Raw genomic sequence first — 21,331 nt, forward strand, 5'->3', positions numbered from 1 at the left:
GCCCCCGGCCCGGCCGGGGGACCGGGGCCTCGCTAATTAATTAATGCATTCATTAATTAACTCCCAGCACCGCCCCCGGCCCGGCCGGGGGACCGGGGCCTCGCTAATTAATTAATGCATTCATTAATTAACTCCCGGCACCGCCCCCGGCCCGGCCTGGCCGTGGGCCCGGGACTGCCCCGCCCCGGGGCTTCGCTAATTAATTAATTTCTTCATTAATTAACTCCCGGAACTGCCCCAGGAATTCCTGACCCGCACCGAGGAAGTTCGCAAATTAATTAATTTGTTAATTAATTCCCGACCTGGCCCGGTGAGGGGGAGGGGGGGTGTTTGCAAATATTAATGAATTTATTCATTAATTAACTCCCGGAACTGCCCCGGGGATTCCCGAGCCGGTCCGGGGGAATGGGGGGGGGGGGGGGGGGGGGTAGGGGGGGTTTCGCAATTAATTTAAAAATTAATTAATTAATTAATTAAATCCCGGAATTGCCCCGGGGATTCCCGAGCCGGCCCGGAGGGGGGGGAGTTGGCAAATATCAATTAATTTATTAATTAATAAATTTATTAATTAATTCCCGCCCCGGCCCGGGGGGTTCGCCCCGCCCCCTTCCTCCCCAGGTGGGCGTGGCCACGGCTGAGCCTCGCCCCGCCCCCAAAACAGCCCCGGATCCCAACCCGGGACCCCCGAATTGCCCGGGGGAAACTGAGGCACAACCCCGCCCCCTCCCTATACTGGGACCCCCCCCCCCAAATCCCCGCCCCCAAATCCCCGCCCCCCGAATTCCCGCCCCTTCCTGGAACTGCCGCATTCCAGGGGAAACTGAGGCACAGCCCCCCCCACCTCATTCTGGAAACCCCCGGAATTTCTCCCCGCCCCCCGCCAAAGCCCCGCCCCCAAATCAAATCCCCGCCCTCAAATCCCCGCCCCCAAATCCCCGCCCCCAATTTCCCGCCCTTTCCCGGAGCTGCAGAATTCCTGGGGAAACTGAGGCACAAAATCTCCCCCTCCCCATCCTGGGACCCCCCAAATCCCCGCTCCTTCCTGGAGCTCCAACATTCCGGGGGAAACTGAGGCACCAATCGCCCCCTCCTCATCCTCGGATCCCCCCGCCCCAAATTCCCGCCCCAAATTCCCGCCCCAAATTCCCGCTCCTTCCTGCAGCATTCCAGGGGAAACTGAGGCACATCTCACACACACCCCCCCCCCCCCATCCTATGACCCCCGAAATTCCCACCCCAAATTCCCACCCCAAATTCCCACCCCAAATTCCTTCTCCTTCCTGGAGCTGCCTCATTCCAGGGAGGGAAACTGAGGCACGAATCCCCCCTATCCTCAGACCACCCCCCCTCCCCCAAATTCCCCGCTCTTTCCTGCAGCATTCCGGGGAGGGAAACTGAGGCACAGACCCGACCCCACCCCCTCCCATCCTGGGATCTCCCCTATTCCCACCCCAAATTCCCACCACCAAATTCCCTCCCCAAATTCCACGCTCCTTCCTGGAGCTGCCTCATTCCAGGAGGGAAACTGAGGCACGAATCCCCCCCAAATTCCCACCTCAAATTCCTTCTCCTTCCTGGAGCTGCCTCATTCCAGGGAGGGGAAACTGAGGCACGAATCACCCCCATCCTCAGACCACCCCCCTCCCCCAAATTCCCGCTCCTTCCTGCAGCATTCCAGGGAGGGAAACTGAGGCACGAATCCCCAATCCCCCCCCCAAATTCCCACCCCAAATTCCCCCCTGTGGGAAAAACGCCATTCACTTGTGTTAACATTTTAGAGGTTTGATAGTAATGAAAATAATAATGAAAATTGTAATAAAAATGGTAATGAAATAGTAACAAAATGGTAATAATAGAGTAATAAAAATGGTAAAAAATTAGTAACAGAATAGTAATAAAATAGTAATAAAATGGTAATAAATTAGCAACAGAATAGTAATAAAATAGTAATAAAATGGTAATAAATTAGCAACAAAATAGTAATAAAATTGTAATAAAAATGGTAATGAAATAGTAACAAAATGGTAACGAAATAATAATAAAAACAGTTATAAAAATGGTAAAAAATTAGTAACAAAATAGTAATAAAATAGTAATAAAAATGGTAATAAATTAGTAACAAAATAGTAACAAAATAATGAAAATAGTGAATAAAATTGTAATGAAATAGTAACAAAATAGTAATGAAATAGTAACAAAATGGTAATAATATAGTAATAAAAATGGTAATAAATAGTATCAGAATAGTAATAAAATAGTAATGAAATGGTAATAAAATAGTAACAAAATAGTAATAAAATAGTAATACAATCATAATAAAATAGTAATGAAATAGCAATAAATTAGTAATAAAACAGCAATAAAAATAGTAACAACATAGTAATAAATTAGTAATAAAAATTGTAATGAAATAGTAATGAAATAGTATTAAATTAGTAACAAAACAGTAATAAAATAGTAATAAAAATGGTAATAAAATAGTAACAAAACAGTAATAAAATAGTAATAAAATGGTAATAAAATAGTAACAAAACAGTAATAAAATAGTAATAAAAATGGTAATAAAAGAGTAACAAAATAGTAATAAATTAGTAATAAAAATTAGGATGTTAAGAATATGAAAAGTACAATACAATATAAATAAACAATAAAACAATAGAAAGTAAAGAATTTTACTCAAAAATTGACTTTAAAATAGGAAACAATAAGAAGTTTTTTATTTGAAAATTTACTTGAAAATTTACTTGAAAACAGGAAACAATAAAAAGCTTTTTTACTTCAAAATTGACTTTAAAACAGGAAACAATAAGAAGTTTTTTACTTTAAAATTTACTTGAAAACAGGAAACAATAAAAAGCAAAGAATTCCGGCTCTCCGGGTGCCTGGGACTCGGCCAAAAAGGATTTTTACATCTTGGATAACAAAGGATTTAAAGGAATCATTTATTGCATCTTTATACATTTCTACATGATTTAATTTTTGTTTTTTTAACTAAAGGTGTTTCTGCTTAATTTCAGCCCCGCCCCATGTTGTAAATGAAGTTTTTGTTCCTCCAGGTCTGGGTGTTGCTGATAAGGAGAAAATGAATTCTTGTCTCAGGCCTTGGTGTCCGCTGCTGTTATCTCTGGCCAAGAGTGAAGAATTCTTGGTTATCTCATTAAATTTTCGTGCTCCTTACAGAAATTATCACAGAGCTCGGATGTTAATGGGATTTTATAGCCTAAAAACTGTACCCACCTCACTGCTTGAAAGAGATGAGTACAGCAAAACGCTCCAACAGAACACGGACAGCACTCGTGGTAATTACTATGCAATCCTAATTGAGTTTTGTTAATTGTAATGATTAATTGAATGTTTGCCAAGAGCCAATCAGATCAGGTGTGTTTTCCACACTGTTCATATGCTGGATGCTGAGAGATGTTCATCAATAGTGCCCTGTAAATCTGCTCCCATTTTCGGTTCTGGAAATAATCTATGCTGTACCATATAATATGTGCTGTAAAATATAAATGATGTAGAGTATGGAATGTACTACATATATAATGCATAATATGCTATATATATGTAATATACAACATATAATATATAATATATAATATATAATATATAACATATAATATATAATATATAATATATAATATATAATATATAATATATAATATATAATATATAATATAGAATATAGAATATAGAATATAGAATATAGAATATAGAATATAGAATGTATAATATATGTATAACATAAAATATTTAATAAATAATATATAATATATGTAATATATATGTATTACACTATATCCATAATATACAATGTATAGTATATATAGTATACAATATATATTATATATTATATATTATATATTATGCAATATATATTATACAATATATATTATACAATATATATTATATATTATATATCATATATTATATATTATATTACAGATTACAGATTACATATTATAGATTGTATATTATAGATTATAATACTATACTATATATACTATATATACTAAATAATATATAATACATAATATGTATAATATAAAATATTTAATACACGATATATAATATATGTAATATATATGTAATACACTATATCCATAATATACAATGTATATTATATATATAGTATATAATATATAATATATAATATATAGTATATAATATATAATATATAATATATTATATATTGTATATTGTATATTATATTACATATTACATATTACATATTGTATATTATAGATTGTATATTATAGATTATAATACTATACTATATATACTATATATACTATATATTATACTATAATAAAGTATATTATATACTAATTACAATACATAATTAAAATACGATTATAATAGTAATATATTATATATAAGATATAGTCTACTGTAATAGATTATATATAATATATAATATTATCATATATATAATATCATTTATTATCTAAATAATTAATTATATCTATAATATGCTGTATATATAATCTATTATGTACTATCTATAACATATCTAATCTACAATATACTCTATATATAACATATTATTTTTATAATATATACTATACTATATCTGTAACAAACTATATAATATATAATAGGCTATATATATAATATACTATTTATATAATATAAAGTGCTATATATAATACACTATCTGTAATATATATAATATTCTATATATAACAAACTGTACCCATAATCTACAATATATTATATATATAATGTACTATAAATATTATATACAACATAACACAACATATGTAATATGCTATTTATATAATATATAAGTGATTTTTCCTTTTGTTCTCTTCCTTTTCTAGTGAATTGCCTCAGCAAAACCTTTTCTCCTCTGTCGAATTAACAACTCCAAATTTCAAGTGAAATCGTGAAAGTCTCACTAATTGTCTTTTTTAAATCAAATTTAAGAAAGAAACCTCGGAGTTGTTTTCCTTTTTGAGCAAACAGAAGAGAATTCAGTCACTGCCTGCAAGGAGCACGGTCCTGCATCCTGGATTTTGGGGGCTCCTGGATTTTTGGGGAACCTGGATTTGGGGTGATCCTGGATTTTTGAGGATCCTGGAGTTTGGGGTCCATTCCTGCACCTGGATTTTGGGCGATCCAGGATTTTGGAGGTCCTGGATTTTTGGGGTCCAATCCTGCACCCTGGATTTTGGGGCTCCTGGATTTTGGAGGCTCTGGAATTTTGGGCTCCTGGATTTTGGGGCTCTGAATTTTGGGGCTCTGGAATTTTGGGCTCCTGGATTTTGGGGCTCTGAATTTTGGGGCTCTGGAATTTTGGGCTCCTGGATTTTGGGGCTCTGGATTTTGGGGACCTCGGATTTTGGGGAGTCCTGGATTTTGGGGCTCCTCGATTTTGGAGCTCCTGGATTTTGGGGTTCCTCGATTTCGGAACTCCTGGATTTTAGGGGGTGCTGGATTTTGGAACTCCTGGATTTTAGGGGGTGCTGGATTTTGGGGCTCTGGATTTTGGGGCTCTGGGATTTTGGGGCTCTGGATTTTGGGGATCCTGGATTTTGGGGCTCTGGATTTTGGGGACCTCGGATTTTAGGGTTCCTCGATTTTTGAACTCCTGGATTTTGGGGTTCCTCGATTTTGGAACTCCTGGATTTTAGGGGGTGCTGGATTTTGGGGCTCTGGATTTTTGGGCTCCTGGATTTTGGGGCTCTGGGATTTTGAGGATCCAGGATTTGGGGGGGATGCTGGATTTTGGGGTGTTTCTCTCCCTCGCTGCCCCCTGGATAACCTTTCCGGGCTGCGCATGCGCACTGAGCTCTGAGTTACGTAATTAAGCAATTATGCCCCAATCAAGCCTCATTATTTCAGAGATAAAATCACAGCTTGGATTCCAAACCCGGAATTGTCCCGACTTTGTCCGTCCCAAGGCCAGGATCAGAACTGGGATCTTGTTTTTCCCAATATTCCGTCCTGTGTCCTGATTTTCACACGAAACATCTGTGATTTTATTATAAGTAATAAAGGAAAAGTGTTTTTTATTTATATTATATTATATTATATTATATTATATTATATTATATTATATTATATTATATTATATTATATTATATTATATTATATTATATTATATTATATTATATTATATTATATTATATTATATTATATTACATAATTTTTTTCTAATATATCTATAATTATATTTTCCATAATGTATATTTTAATCCATATATAAAACAAATTTAATATATTATATATATATCTAATATATACATCTTAGAATACATATTTTTATATATATTTTTATTTTCTAAAATACTGATGTAGTTACAATTTAGTCAGCACGAATCATATCCATTTATCACACTAATTAATCCCATATACTTTTCCTTTTCTACTTTATAACAAGTAATAACAAAAAAGTATTTTATATATATTACATTAGAATGTATTTTAAAATATTAAAATATATATTTTAATATATCATATATTATATAATATATATTTTTATCTAGCTATAATATAGATAATATAGATTAAAATATTTCTGTTAATATGTATATAATAATACATATAAAATATATATTTCTTTATATTCTAAAATATTGATATAATTACAATTTAGCACGAATCACATCCATTTATCACCCCCGCCCCCTCCCTCCAAATTCCCACCCCAAATTCCCGCTCCTTCCTGGAGCTGCCGCATTCCTGGGTGTTATAAATGACCAACAAGTGTAGCCATGATATTTTCTGGAAAATCCTTTCCTTGGGATTCTTCGTCCTGAGAAGCTGAGAGGCCTCAGGAACAAACTGTGACCGTTGATTATCTGCTGCTGTGGGATGCAACAGGAACAAAAACTGTGACCATTGATTATCTGCTGCTGTGGGATACAACAGGAACAGAATGTGACCGTTGATTATCTGCTGCTGTGGGATGCAACAGGAACAGAATGTGACCGTTGATTATCTGCTGCTGTGGGATGCAACAGGAATAAACTGTGACCGTTGATTATCTGCTGCTGTGGGATGCAACAGGAATAAACTGTGACCATTGATTATCTGCTGCTGTGGGATGCAACAGGAACAGTGACCGTTGATTATCTGCTGCTGTGGGATGCAACAGGAACACAAACTGTGACCGTTGATTATCTGCTGCTGTGGGATGCAGCAGGAACAAACTGTGACCATTGATTATCTGCTGCTGTGGGATGCAACAGGAACAAACTGTGACCATTGATTATCTGCTGCTGTGGGATGCAACAGGAACAAAAACTGTGACCGTTGATTATCTGCTGCTGTGGGATGCAACAGGAATAAACTGTGACCGTTGATTATCTGCTGCTGTGGGATGCAACAGGAACAGAACGTGACCGTTGATTATCTGCTGCTGTGGGATGCAACAGGAATAAACTGTGACCGTTGATTATCTGCTGCTGTGGGATGCAACAGGAACAGAACGTGACCATTGATTATCTGCTGCTGTGGGATGCAACAGGAACAGAATGTGACCATTGATTATCTGCTGCTGTGGGATGCAACAGGAACAGAACGTGACCATTGATTATCTGCTGCTGTGGGATGCAACAGGAACAGAACGTGACCATTGATTATCTGCTGCTGTGGGATACAACAGGAACAAACTGTGACCATTGATTATCTGCTGCTGTGGGATGCAACAGGGGGATCTGGGATTGGTCCCATGTTGGATGTTTCTAATCAATGGCCAATCACAGCCAGCCACAGCCGCGAGCCATTGTTATTCATTCTTTCTTTTTCTATTCTCAGCCAGCCTTCTGATGAAATCCTTTCTTTTATTCTTTTCGTATGGTTTTAATATAATATATATAATAAAATAATAAATCAAGCCTTCTGAAACATGGAGTCAGCATTCTCATCTCCGCCCTCTTCCTCAGACCCCTGCGAACGCTGTCACAAACAAGAAATCCAAATTAATAAATGCAAAGGATTTGATTTTTGTGATTAAAATTTCAGTTCTCAAAAGCCCCAGCCAAAGGGGCAGCGTGGAGCCCGGAATCGGTGCTGGGTGAACCCAGATCCGACCTCTATATATAACATATTATTTTTATGTTATAAAACCTCTATTGCATTGAATCCCCCTCTGTTCATGTTATAAATGACCAATGAGAAATCCAAATTAATAAATGCAGAAGATTTTAATTTTGTGACTAAAAATACGGTTCTCAAAACCCAAATTCAGTTCTCAAAACCCAAATTCGGTTCTCAAAACCCAAATTCGGTTCTCAAAACCCACAGCCAAAGGGAAGCGTTGAGCCCGGGATAGGCCCTGCATGAACCCAGATCCAACCTCGATTGCATTGAATCCCCCTCTGTTCATGGTATAAATGATCAACGAGAAATCCAAATTAATAAATGCGAAAGATTTTATTTTTGTGACTAAAAATTCAATTCTCAAAACCCACAGCCAAAGAGGCAGCGTGGAGCCTGGGATCAGCGCTGGGCGAGCCCAGATCCGACCTGTATTGCATTGAATCCCCCTCTGTTCATGTCATAAATGACCAATGAGAAATCCAAATTAATAAATGCGAAAGATTTTTATTTTTGTGACTAAAAATTTGGTTCCCAAAAGGTGCAGCCAAAGGAACAGAGTTGAGGCCGGGATCGGCGCTGGGTGAACGCAGATCTGACCTCGATTGCATCGGATCTCCCTGTGTTCATGTCATAAATTATCAATCAGAAATCCAAATTAATAAATGTGAAAGATTTTATTTTTGTGACTAAAAATACGGTTCTCAAAACCCAAATTCATTTCTCAAAACCCAAATTCAGTTCTCAAAACCCACAGCCAAAGGGACAGCATGGAGCCTGGGATGGGCCCTGCATGAACCCAGATCCAACCCCTATCACATCAGATCCCCCTCTCTTCATGTTATAAATGATCAACGAGAAATCCAAATTAATAAATGCAAAAGATTTTATTTTTGTGACTAAAAATTCAATTCTCAAAACCCACAGCCAAAGGGACAGCGTGGAGCCTGGGATCAGCGCTGGGTGAGCCCAGATCCGACCTCTATTGCATTGAATCCCCCTCTGTTCATGTTATAAATGATCAACGAGAAATCCAAATTAATAAATGCGAAAGATTTTTATTTTTGTGATTAAAAATTCAATTCTCAAAAGTCACAGCCAAAGAGGTAGCGTGGAGCCCAGGATGGGCGCTGGGTGAGCCCAGATCCGACCTCTATTGCATTGAACCTCCCTCTGTTCATGTCACAAATGATCAGTCAGAAATCCAATTTAATAAATGTGAAATATTTTTATTTTTGTGATTAAAAATTCAGTTCTCAAAACCCAAATTCATTTCTCAAAACCCAAATTCAATTCTCAAAACCCACAGCCAAAGGGGCAGCGTGGAGCCCGGGATGGGCGCTGGGCGAACCCAGATCCGACCCCTATCACATTGGATCCCCCTCTGTTCATGTTATAAATGATCAATAAGAAATCCAAATTAATAAATGCGAAAGATTTGATTTTTGTGATTAAAATTTCAGTTCTCAAAAGTCACAGCCAAAGGGGCGGCGTCAAGCCCGGAATCGGTGCTGGGTGAACCCGGATCCAACCCCTATCACACAGGATCCCCCTCTGTTCGTGTTATAAATGACCAATGCGAAATCCAAACTAATAAATGCGGAAGATTTTATTTTTGTGACTAAAAATACGGTTCTTAAAACCCAAATTCAGTTCTCAAAACCCAAATTCGGTTCTAAAAACCCACAGCCAAAGGGACAGCGTGGAGCCTGGGATGGGCCCTGCATGAACCCGGATCCAACCCCTATCACACAGGATCCCCCTCTGTTCATGTTATAAATGACCAATGAGAAATCCAAATTAATAAATGCGGAAGATTTTATTTTTGTGACTAAAAATACGGTTCTCAAAACACAAATTCAGTTCTCAAAACCCAAATTCAGTTCTCAAAACCCAAATTCATTTCTCAAAACCCACAGCCAAAGGGACAGCGTGGAGCCTGGGATGGGCCCTGCATGAACCCAGATCCGACCTCTATCACACAGGATCCCCCTCTGTTCATGTTATAAATGATCAGTCAGAATTCCAATTTAATAAATGCAAAAGATTTTATTTTTGTGACTAAAAATTCAATTCTCAGAAGTCACAATCAAAGAGGCAGCATCGAGCCCGGGATGGGCGCAGGGCGAACCCAGATCCAACCTCTATTGCATTGAATCCCCCTCTGTTCATGTTATAAATGACCAACGAGAAATCCAAATTAATAAATGCGAAAGATTTTAATTTTGTGACTAAAAATTTGGTTCCCAGAAGTCGCAGCCAAAGGAACAGAGTTGAGGCCGGGATCGGTGCTGGGTGAACCCAGATCTGACCTCGATTGCATCGGATCTCCTTTTGTTCATGTTATACATTATCAATCGGAAAGCCAATTTAATAAATGTGAAAGATTTTATTTTTGTGACTAAAAATACGGTTCTCAAAACCCAAATTCAGTTCTCAAAACCCAAATTCAGTTCTCAAAACCCAAATTCATTTCTCAAAACCCACAGCCAAAGGGGCAGCGTGGAGCCCGGGATGGGCGCTGGGTGAACCCAGATCCAACCTCTATCAAACAGGATCCCCCTCTGTTCATGTTATAAATGATCAGTCAGAATTCCAATTTAATAAATGCAAAAGATTTTATTTTTGTGACTAAAAATTCGGTTCCCAGAAGTCGCAGCCAAAGGAACAGAGTTGAGGCCGGGATCGGCGCTGGGTGAACGCAGGTCTGACCTCGATTGCATCAGATCTCCGTGTGTTCATGTTATAAATTATCAGTCGGAAAGCCAAATTAATAAATGCGGAAGATTTTAATTTTGTGACTAAAAATACGGTTCTCAAAACCCAAATTCATTTCTCAAAACCCAAATTCATTTCTCAAAACCCACAGCCAAAGACACAGCGTGGAGCCCGGGATGGGCCCTGCATGAACCCAGATCCGACCTCTATCAAATCAGATCCCCGTCTGTTCATGTCATAAATTATCAATCAGAAATCCAATTTAATAAATGCGAAAGATTTTATTTTTGTGACTAAAAACTCAGTTCTCCGAAGTCCCAGCCCAAGGGGCAGCACCGAGCCCCGGGATCGGCGCTGGCTGAGCCCAGCTCCGGCCTCAGTGGCCTCGGATCCCGCTCTGTTCACCCGCGCCGTTTCCCCCAGGGCTGTTTTGATCCCGTTTCTCCTGCCTGGGCCGGGGGTGCCCCGGGTTCTTTTGTCCCCCCACGCACGATCGTGAATTTCCTTTCACCGGGCGGGGCTGGGCAATCGCTGCGTTATTTTACAGCCGCAGCGAACTCTGACGGTGTCGGGGCAAGGGGAATATTCGGATTTGTGCTCCTCACGACTTCTCTGGTCCCGATCGATGGCGTTTATCCAGCGATGATCGCCCTCGGCTGTTCCCCGATGGCTCCGAGCCCGTCCTTTTGTTATTAAATGAGGAATTGTTCTCCTGCCGCCCCCGGGAATTCGGGAATTCCACTGCGGCAATCTGTCCCTGGGCTGTCCGCGCTCAGAGGCCCGGTGGGTGTTAAATTTATTTTATAATTTTTATTTTATACATTTCCCGCCTAAGCATGGGTTACTTTACATCACGTATTACACTGGGATCCCCCAAATTCCTGGGGGGAAACTGAGGCACAAAATCCCCCCCACCCCTCATCCTGGGATCCCCCAAATTCCTCCTGGTTCCTGCGGGATTCCAGGGGGAACTGAGGCACAACTCCACAATTTACCCCCCCCATCCTTGGACTCCCCAAATTCCCGCTTCTTCCTGCGGTATTCCTGGGGAAACTGAGGCACGGCTCCCCCGCCCCCGGGTCCCGCCCGATCCGTCCGTCATTCCCGGAGAACGATGGGAACCGGGAACGCGGGACGGGGGCGGGGCGGCTCCGGGACCGCCCCCGGCCCGCGGGGACTCGGACCCGGGTCGGGGCCGGGATCGGGACCGGGACCGGGATCGGGACCGGGATCGGGATCGGGATCGGGGAGCCCCGGCCCGGCTGCGGACCCCGGAGCGGGTACGGGACACTCGGGGGGCTGCGGGATCCGGGAATGGGAACGGGAGTTCCGGGAATGTGGGGGGGATCCCGGGAATGGGAGCGGGACCCTCGGGGAGCTGCGGGACCCCGGGGATGCGGGAGGGACCCCGGGATAGGGGCGGATCCTGGGAATGCGGAGGGGGGACCCCGGGAATGGGAGCGGGACCCCGGGAATGGGAGCGGGATCCGGGAATGGGAGCGGAACCCTGGAAATGGGAGCGGGATCCCGGGAATTTGGGAGGATGCCGGGAATGCGTGCGGGACCCTCGGAATGGGAACGGGACCCCGAGAGTGCGGGGGGATCCCGGGAATGCGTGCGGGACCCTCGGGGGCCTGCGGGATCCGGGAATAGGAGGGGGAATTCCGGGAATGGGAGCGGGATCCTGGGAATGTGGGGGGGGGGATCCCGGGAATGGGAACGGGACCCCAGGAATAGGAGGGGGAATTCCGGGAATGGGAGCGGGATCCGGGAATGCGGGGGGGGATCCCGGGAATGGGAACGGGACCCGGGAATGGGAACGGGATCTGGGAATGGGAACGGGACCCGGGAATGGGAACGGGTTCCGGGAATGTGGGGGGGAATCCCGGGAATGGGAACGGGACCCTGGGAATGGGAACGGGACCCCAGGAATGGGAACGGGATCTGGGAATGGGAACGGGACCCCGGGAATGGGAACGGGACCCGGGAATGGGAACGGGATCTGGGAATGGGAACGGGATCCGGGAATAGGAACGGGATCCGGGAATAGGAACGGGACCCAGGAATGGGAACGGGACCCCGGGAATGGGAACGGGATCCGGGAATGCAGGGGGGGATCCCGGGTCGCGCTCCGCGGGGGCCATGTCGCGACACGTGTGTGGGGCCATGTCGGGACATGTCGGAACACGTCGGGCCGGGTTTCCCCGGCGTTTCGCGCCTTCTCCCGGGGGTTCCTTTTCCCTCCCCGCATCCCGGGGGTCGCTGCCCCCATTTTGGGGGGTCCCAGCCCCACAGGAAGGGGGGGGGGAGGGGAAATTTGGGGTGCAGCGCGGGGATGGGGGAGGGGCGGCCGGGGAGGGGGGGGGGTCACTGCCGGCTCTGCTGATTTATTAAAAATATAAAAATATGGATATGGATATGGATCGAGTACCGATATCCAGCGGGGAGGGACTAAAACTGACAGTGTGGAGTTAGAAAATAATTTTATCCATATTTGGGTCTCGAATACCCAAAATACAAACATTCATAGCTTTGGTAATTAGTTCGAAAGCCATTAAGCACGGTAATTAGTTCAGAAGCCGTTAATTCCTTAAAATGGGTCTGCGATCCCTTCCATGGGGAGGGGTCCCAAAATGAGGAAGTGAGTGAGGTTTTCTTCGTTGTGGCCTTTTCAATGCAAATGGGACAAACGAACCCTTGGCAGGACTCCCATTCCTCCTCCCCCCGTCTTCGTTTGGTTTCAGAACAGAAGAATTTGCCTTGTGCTCCTACAATTGTCTTACACTTATCAATTTACATTTATCAATATTTCTATTTATCAATTTCTATTTATCAATTTCTACTTATCAATTTCTACTTATCAATTCCTACTTATCAATCAAAAGCTATTTATCAGTTTCTAAATCCTTCATTATGAACCCAGCCGACCAAACATCGTGCTGACAAACAATCAATCAATTATTAGTTAACTACCAACTCTTAACTTCATCAAGGCCTACCCATTTATTTATTTTATTTTTTTTTTAATTAACTCCAGCAAAGCTTATCTGCGACTAAAAGCTCCTCTAAAACCTCGGAATTCATTGAAGTTTGTGTCTCGCTGCTCCCGCGGCTCCGGACATTCCCTGGGATCGGGAATCCCGGCCGGGAATCAGCGGGGTGGGCGCAGTGACCTCGGTGGCCCCAGAAAGGGCGCGCACCTTCCTCCTCCTCCTCCTCCTCCTCCTCCTCCTCCTCCTCCTCCTCCTCCTCCTCCTCCTCCTCGTGCCCAACTTCCTCTTCCTGCCCCAGGCACGGAACCGTCGGGCCCACGCTGCGGCGACACTGCGGGGACATCCCGGCACCGACACAGAATTCCTGGGACATCCCGGCGCTCACGGAATTCCCGGGACACTCCTGGGACTGAGAAAATCCCCTGGACACCTTTGGGACTGAGAAGGTTCCCAGGACACCCCCGGGACGCTTTTGGGACCTCCCCGGGACTACCGGAATTCCTGGGACGCTCTTGGGACTGAGAAAATTCCTGGGACACTCTTGGGACATCCCTGGGACATCCCGGGACACTCTTGGGACTGAGAAAATTCCTGGGACACCCTTGGGACATCCCTGGGACATCCCGGGACACTCTTGGGACTGAGAAAATTCCTGGGACACTCTTGGGACACTCTTGGCACTGAGAAAATTCCCTGGACACCCCCGGCACTGCCGGAATTCCCGGGCCGCTTTTGGAATTTCCAGGGCAGTTTTGGCACCACCGGCAGCCCCAGCGAGGTGAGGAGGCCCCGTTCCTGTCCCGCTTTCCGGGGCCATGTTCCGCTGCCTGTCCCGCAGGAGGAGGCGCCCTGAGGATGCCCCCGGAGCTGGGAATCGCGGAGCTCTCCCGGAGGGTCCCTCTGGAGCCGGGGATCGCGGAGCTCTCCCGGAGGGTCCCCCCGGAGCTGGGAATCGCGGAGCTCTCCCGGAGGGTCCCCCCGGAGCTGGGGATCGCGGAGCTCTGCCGGAGGGTCCCCCTGGAGCCGCGGATCGCGGAGCTCTCCCGGAGGGTCCCTGCGGAGCCGGGAATCGCGGAGCTCTCCCGGAGGGTCCCCCCGGAGCCGGGGATCGCGGAGCTCTGCTGGAGGGTCCCCGCGGAGCCGGGGATCGCGGAGCTCTCCCGGAGGGTCCCCCCGGAGCCGGGGATCGTGGAGCTCCTCCAGAGGAGTTTTCCACCCAGTCCTGGCACCGGCAGCCCGGGCAGGGCCGGGCCTGGCTGTGGGGTCAGGACGGGACGCGGCATTCCCCAGGAGCCGGGCACACCGGGAGAAACGCCGGGATACCGGGAGAGGCGGGAGACGGGCCCGGGTGTGCGCAGGTGAATGGGAAAGAGCCGGGGGGCCACCAGAACGGTGGAGCCCAGCGGGAGCAAACGGAGGTGGGGAACAGCCCCAGAGGAATCCAAGCCCTCGGGAAGGAGTTTGGGGACAAGGCTGGTGTCCCACGGCAAGCCAGGAATGGGAATGTGCCCAGGGAAGGGACGGATCGGCCTCGGCGTCGGGCCCCGCTCCCACCCCGGGCTGGGAACAGGGAGGATGAGGAAGGAAAGGCCAGTGGCAATTCCCAGAGCAGGGACACTGGCACTGCCACCCGGAATGGGAATGTGCCCAGGGAAGGGACCGATGGGCCCGTGTGCATTCCCACAGTCTGGGTGGCCAAAAGGGAGGATGAGGAGGGAGAGGCCAGCAGCAATTCCCGGAGCAATTCCCAGAGCCGGGACACTGGCACTGCCACCCGGAATGGGAATGTGCCCAGGGAAGGGATGGATCGGCCTCGGCGTCGGGCTCCGCTCCCACCCCCGCTCCCACCCCGGGCTGGGTGCAGGGAGGATGAGGAAGGAGAGCCCAGCAGCAATTCCCAGAGGCAGGAGAGGGACAAGGACAAGGACAGTGCCACCTGGAATGGGAATGTGCCCAGGGAAGGGACGGATCAGCCCGTGTGCATTCCCACAGTCTGGGTTTGCAGCGGGGAGGATGGGGAGGGAGAGGCCAGAGGCGATTCCCGGAGCAATTCCCAGAGCCGGGACACTGGCACTGCCACCCGGAATGGGAATGTGCCCAGGGAAGGGATGGATCGGCCCCTGCGCCTGCCCTCGGTCTGGGTTTGCAGCGGGGAGGATGGGGAGGGAAAGCCCAGCAGCCATTCCCAGAGCCAGGAGAGGGACATGGACAAGGACACTGGCACTGCCACCCGGAATGGGAATGTGCCCAGGGAAGGGACGGATCGGCCTCGGCATCCGGCTCTGCTCCCACCCCCGCTCCCACCCCGGGCTGGGCGCAGGAAGGATGAGGAAGGAGAGCCCAGCAGCAATTCCCAGAGCCGGGGGAGGGACACGGACAAGGACAAGGACACGGACACTGCCACCCGGAATGGGAATGTGCTCAGGGAAGGGACGGATCAGCCCGTGTGCATTCCCACAGTCTGGATTGTCAGTGGGGAGGATAAGGAGGGAGAGGCCAGCAGCGATTCCCGGAGCAATTCCCAGAGCCGGGACACTGGCACTGCCACCCGGAATGGGAATGTGCCCAGGGAAGGGACGGATCGGCCTCGGCGTCGGGCTCCGCTCCCACCCCCGCTCCCACCCCGGGCTGGCTGCAGGGAGGATGAGGTAGGAGAGCCCAGCAGCAATTCCCAGAGGCAGGAGAGGGACAAGGACAAGGACACTGCCACTGCCACCTGGAATGGGAATGTGCCCAGGGAAGGGACGGATGGGCCCGTGCGCCTGCCCTCGGTCTGGGTGACCAAAAGGGAGGATGAGGAGGGAAAGCCCAGCAGCCATTCCCAGAGCCGGGGGAGGGACACGGACAAGGACAAGGACACGGACAAGGACAAGGACAAGGACACTGCCCTCCGGAATGGGAACGTGCCCAGGGAAGTGATGGATCGGCAGGTGCGGCTGCCCACGGTCAGGGTTGTCAGCGGGAAGGATGAGGAGGGAGAGGCCAGAGGCTGTTCCCGGAGCCAGGACAAGGACAGTGCCACCCGGAATGGGAATGTGCCCAGGGAAGGGATGGATCGGCCTCGGTGTCGGGTCCCACCCCCACTCCCGCCCTGGGCTGGGAGCAGGGAGGATGAGGAGGGAAAGCCCAGCAGCAATTCCCGGAGCCGGGGGAGGGACACGGCCGCTGCCGCCACCACCGCTCCCAGAAGGGACAGACGGACGGAGCCTCCGTCGGGAGCGGAGTGCAGGGAGTGGCTCTGGCAGAGGCTGCTCCAGCTGGGAGAGGACATGCAGAGCTGGCAGGGGAGGCCCACGGCGGAGCTGGCGGCCGGGCTGGTGCGGCGCATTGCGGGGACCCGGCCCCTCTGCAGCGCCCGGCAGCGGGAGCGGGGCTCCGGAGCCAGCCCAAACCACGGCATTCCCAGCAGGAATTACCGGAACCTGCTCGGAATGCTGAGGGCCAGCGGGAGCACTGAGAACGTGGAGGAGGACTCAGGCTCCAGCTCAGGCTCAAGCTCGGACCAGGAGCAGGGCTCTGGGGCCATCCCAGATGGCGACATTCCCAGTGGGAATTATGGGAGCCTCAGAATGCTGAGGGCCAGCAGGAGCACTGAGAACATGGAGGAGGACTCGGGCTCAAGCTCAAGCTCCAGCTCCAGCTCAGGCTCGGACCAGGAGCAGGGCTCTGGGGCCAGCCCGAACCGCGGCATTCCCAGTGGGAATTACCGGAACCTTCTCGGAATGCTGAGGGCCAGCGGGAGCACTGAGAACGTGGAGGAGGACTCAGGCTCCAGCTCAGGCTCCAGCTCAGACCAGGAGCAGGGCTCTGGGGCCAGCCCAGATGGCGACATTCCCAGTGGGAATTATGGGAGCCTCCTCAGAATGCTGAGGGCCAGAGGGAGCACTGAGAACGTGGAGGAGGACTCGGGCTCAAGCTCAAGCTCCAGCTCAGGCTCAAGCTCAGACCGGGAGCAGGGCTCTGGGGCCAGCCCAGATGGCGACATTCCCAGCAGGATTTACGGGAGCCTCCTCAGAATGCTGAGGGCCAGCGGGAGCACTGAGAACGTGGAGGAGGACTCAGGCTCAAGCTCAGGCTCCAGCTCAGGCTCAGGCTCAGACTGGGAGCAGGGCTCTGGGGCCAGCCCAGATGGCGACATTCCCAGCGGGAATTACGGGAGCTTCGTCGGAATGCTGAGGGCCAGCGGGAACGCCGAGAGCGCGGAGGAGGACTCGGGCTCGGAGCAGGAGCAGGAGCAGGAGCAGCCTCCCAGCCGCCTGGAGCTGCGGTTCCCGGAGGTGTGGGCGCGCTCCCGCATGGACTGCGGGCGGGTGGCCCAGGAGGAGGATCTGGACGGGGACCCGGTGCCCTTCCAGCGGCAGCGCCGGCTGCGCCCGCACGAGGAGAGGCAGATGGCGGAGCTGCTGCAGGAGTACCTGGAGCAGGGAATCGTGGTGGAGGGCACCTCCCAATCCAACAATCCCTTGATTCTCCACCCGAAACCGCACGGGCGCGGCGTCTACCTGAGCCTGGACTGCGCCGCCCTCAACGACGCCACCCCCGCGGTGCCCCGGGAGTCGCTGGACCGGGACGGGCTCCTGACCTCCATCAACCCCCGGAGCCGCTTCTTCTCCGTGCTGGATCTGTGCAGCGCCTGCTTCGCCATCCCGCTGGCCCCCAGCTGCCGGCACCGCTTCGCCTTCACCTTCCAGGGCCGGCAGTTCCTGTTCACGCGGCTGCCGCCGACGTTCCGCGGCGCCAGCTCCATCCTGCACCGCCGCGTGGCCGCCATGCTGGCCCGGCTGGACCCCGGCGTCGCCCGCGGCGTCTTCCACTGCTACGACGACATCCTGGTCACCGGGAAGCGCCGGCGGCAGCTGCGGTTCCGGACCCGCCGCGTGCTGCGGCTGATCCAAAGCACCGGCTTCAAAGTGAACCGGCACAAGGCGCAGCTGGTGCAGCCCAAGGTGAATTACCTGGGCATGACCCTGAGCGCCGCGGGGCGCCGCGTGCCCCACGAGAAGCTGCTGCAGATCTGCCAGGAGTGCGACCCTGCCGGGCCCTGGGGTCCCGCCCGGCTCCGCTCCGTCCTCGGCAAGTTCAACCATTTGAGGGAATTCATCGCCGACTACTTGGAGCTGGCGCTGCCGCTGCAGAGCCTGGCGGTGCCGGAGAAGTGGGAAGGGCGGCGGGGACGGGAGTGGCAGCAGGAATGGGATCGGGAAGGCCGGGAGCGACTGCAGCGGCTGAAGGAGGCTCTGAGGACGGCGCCCACCCTGCTCCTCCCATTTAAAACCCGGCCCTTCGTGATCCGGCTGTCGGTGCACGAGCGCTCGGTGGGAGCCGTGCTGCTGCAGGAGAAGGCGGGCGCGCTGCTCCCGGTGCGGCACGGCTCCTTCAGGCTCAGCGGCCAGAGCCGGACCCTGCAGGACGCCTCGTGCCTGGCGGCCGTCCGGGCTGTGCAGGCCTTCAGGAAACTCACGGGGCCGGCTCCCATCTTCATCCAGGGCCCCGCCGGGCGTTACCTGCTCCGGGGCGAGCAGGGGCTCGATGGCTACACCGGCAACACCGAGCTCCCGGAGCGATGGTGACCACCAAGGGCCCGGGGCTGCAGGAATCCCAAACCGTGTCCATCCCAATGGCTCCAGGGCTGCAGGAATCCCAAACCGTGTCCATCCCAATGGCTCCAGGGCTGCAGGAATCCCAAACCGTGTCCATCCCGCTGGCTGCAGGAATCCCAAACCGTGTCCATCCCATTGTCTCCAGGGCTGCAGGAATCCCAAACTGTGTCCATCCCAATGGCCCCGGGGCTGCAGGAATCCCAAACCGTGTCCATCCCGCTGGCCCTGGGGCTGCAGGAATCCCAAACCGTGTCCATCCCAATGGCTGCAGGAATCCCAAACCGTGTCCATCCCAATGGCTCCAGGGCTGCAGGAATCCCAAACCGTGTCCATCCCAATGGCTGCAGGAATCCCAAACCGTGTCCATCCCAATGGCTGCAGGAATCCCAAACCGTGTCCATCCCAATGGCTCCAGGGCTGCAGGAATCCCAAACCGTGTCCATCCCGCTGGTCCCAGCGCTGCAGGAATCCCAAACCGTGTCCATCCCGCTGGCCCCGGGGCTCCGGCAGCTGCCTGCCGACATTCCCAAAGCCAAGGTTTGGCCGTGGAGAAGGGATCCTCTGGAAAACAGTCAGGCTGGAGGAGCGGTGGCGGCTGCAGGGGCTGCAGCGGGGCCCTGAGGAAGAGGAGGAGGCGGCACCGGAGGCGGCACCGGAGGCACTGCAGGAGCAGCCCCGGAGCTGCCGCCCGCTGCTCCTCTGCTCCAGCCGGAACGGATGCAGAACGCGCTCCGGCAGGAGCTGGGATCGGGAACCAAGATCTGGGAGCTGGGATCGGGATCAGGATCTGGGAGTTAAGGATCGGGATCTGGGAGCCGAGATTGGGATCTGGGATTGGGACCAGGAACCAAGATCAGGGAGCTGGGATCTGTGATCAGGATCTGAGAGCTGGGACTAGGGAGCTTGGATTGGGATCCAAAGCCAGAACTGGGAGCTGGGATCTGGGATGAGGATCTGAGGTCAGGAGCCAGGACTGGGAGCTGGGATCAGGATCTGGAAGCCAGGACTGGGAGCTGGGAGCTGGGATTGGGAGCAGGGATCGGGATCTGATCTTGGGATCCAGGAGCCAGGATTGGGATCCAAAGCCAGGCTCGGGAGCTGGGATCTGGGATTAGGAGCTGGGATCACAATCTGGGATTGAGATTCTGGATTCTGGATTGGGATCTGGGAGCCAGGATTGGGATCAGGAACCAAGATCTGGGAGCTGGGATCAGGAGTGGGATCTGGGACTGATATTGGGATCTGGGATCCAGGATTGGGATCTGGTGTCCAGAGACGGGATTGGGATCTGGGATCCAGGATTGGGGTTTGGGATCCGGGATTGGGATCTGGGATCCAGGATTGGGATCTGGGATCCAGGATTGGGATTTGGGATCTGGGATCCAGGATTGGGATCTGGGATCTGGGATCCGGGATTGGGATCTGGGATCCAGGATTGGGATCTGGGATCCGGGATTGGGCTGCACTGGATCGGGGCCCCACTGTGAGGGGCTGGGGGAGGTTGGGCTGTGCCGGGGGATTAAGGTGGGACGGGGGCTGGGTTTAAGCAGGGCTAGGAGAGGTTTTAGGCTCAACTGGGAGAGGTTTTAGGGCTGGTGAAGCTTTTAGGCAGGACCGAGAGGCTTTTGCGTGGGGCTGGGGCCTTTAGGGCAGGGCTGAGCAGAGCTTTGGGCCTGGGAGAGGTTTTAGGCAGGACCGGGGCTCTTTTAAACCGGACTGGGTGGGGTTTTTAGGTGGGGTTTGGGACCTTTTAGAACTGGTGAAGATTTAAGTCAGGACTGAGGGACTTTTAGGCCAGGGAGAGATTTTAGGTGGGACTGAGCGAGGTTTTGGGCCTGGGAGAGGCTTTAGGCTGGACTGAGGAGCTTTTAGGACTGCTGAAGCTTTTAGGCTGGACTGGGACAGGTCTTAGGCTGGGTTTGGGACCTTTTAGGACTGCTGAAGCTTTAAGCCAGGACTGGGGCACATTTAGGCCCG

At 50.2% G+C, this 21,331-nt stretch overlaps 1 protein-coding gene across 3 annotated transcripts; it reads left to right on the plus strand.

Annotated features, from left to right (window-relative positions):
• Positions 1 to 11,922: 11,922 nt before the first annotated feature.
• LOC143693767 (uncharacterized) lies at positions 11,923 to 20,724 on the plus strand. 3 transcript variants are annotated; one of them, XM_077176430.1, is made up of 3 exons: positions 11,936 to 12,041; positions 13,799 to 13,920; positions 14,053 to 20,724. In XM_077176430.1, exon 3 carries the CDS (start codon positions 14,570 to 14,572, stop codon positions 19,322 to 19,324), a length of 4,755 nt encoding a protein of 1,584 aa, XP_077032545.1. In that variant the 5' UTR covers positions 11,936 to 12,041; positions 13,799 to 13,920; positions 14,053 to 14,569; the 3' UTR covers positions 19,325 to 20,724. The 3 variants fall into 3 exon arrangements, with proteins under 3 accessions (XP_077032543.1, XP_077032545.1, XP_077032544.1); XM_077176428.1 differs by lacking the exon at positions 13,799 to 13,920 and having other exon boundaries at positions 11,923 to 12,041; XM_077176429.1 differs by having other exon boundaries at positions 13,799 to 20,724.
• The last annotated feature ends 607 nt before the right edge of the window (positions 20,725 to 21,331 follow it).

Source organism: Agelaius phoeniceus, chromosome 3, assembly GCF_051311805.1.
Source record: "Agelaius phoeniceus isolate bAgePho1 chromosome 3, bAgePho1.hap1, whole genome shotgun sequence".
NCBI lineage: Eukaryota > Metazoa > Chordata > Aves > Passeriformes > Icteridae > Agelaius > Agelaius phoeniceus.

Coding starts and splice junctions, on each gene's coding strand:
- LOC143693767 (XM_077176428.1), top strand. CDS start 14,570: ATGTTCCGCTGCCTGTCCCGCAGGAGGAGGCGCCCTGAGGATGCCCCC.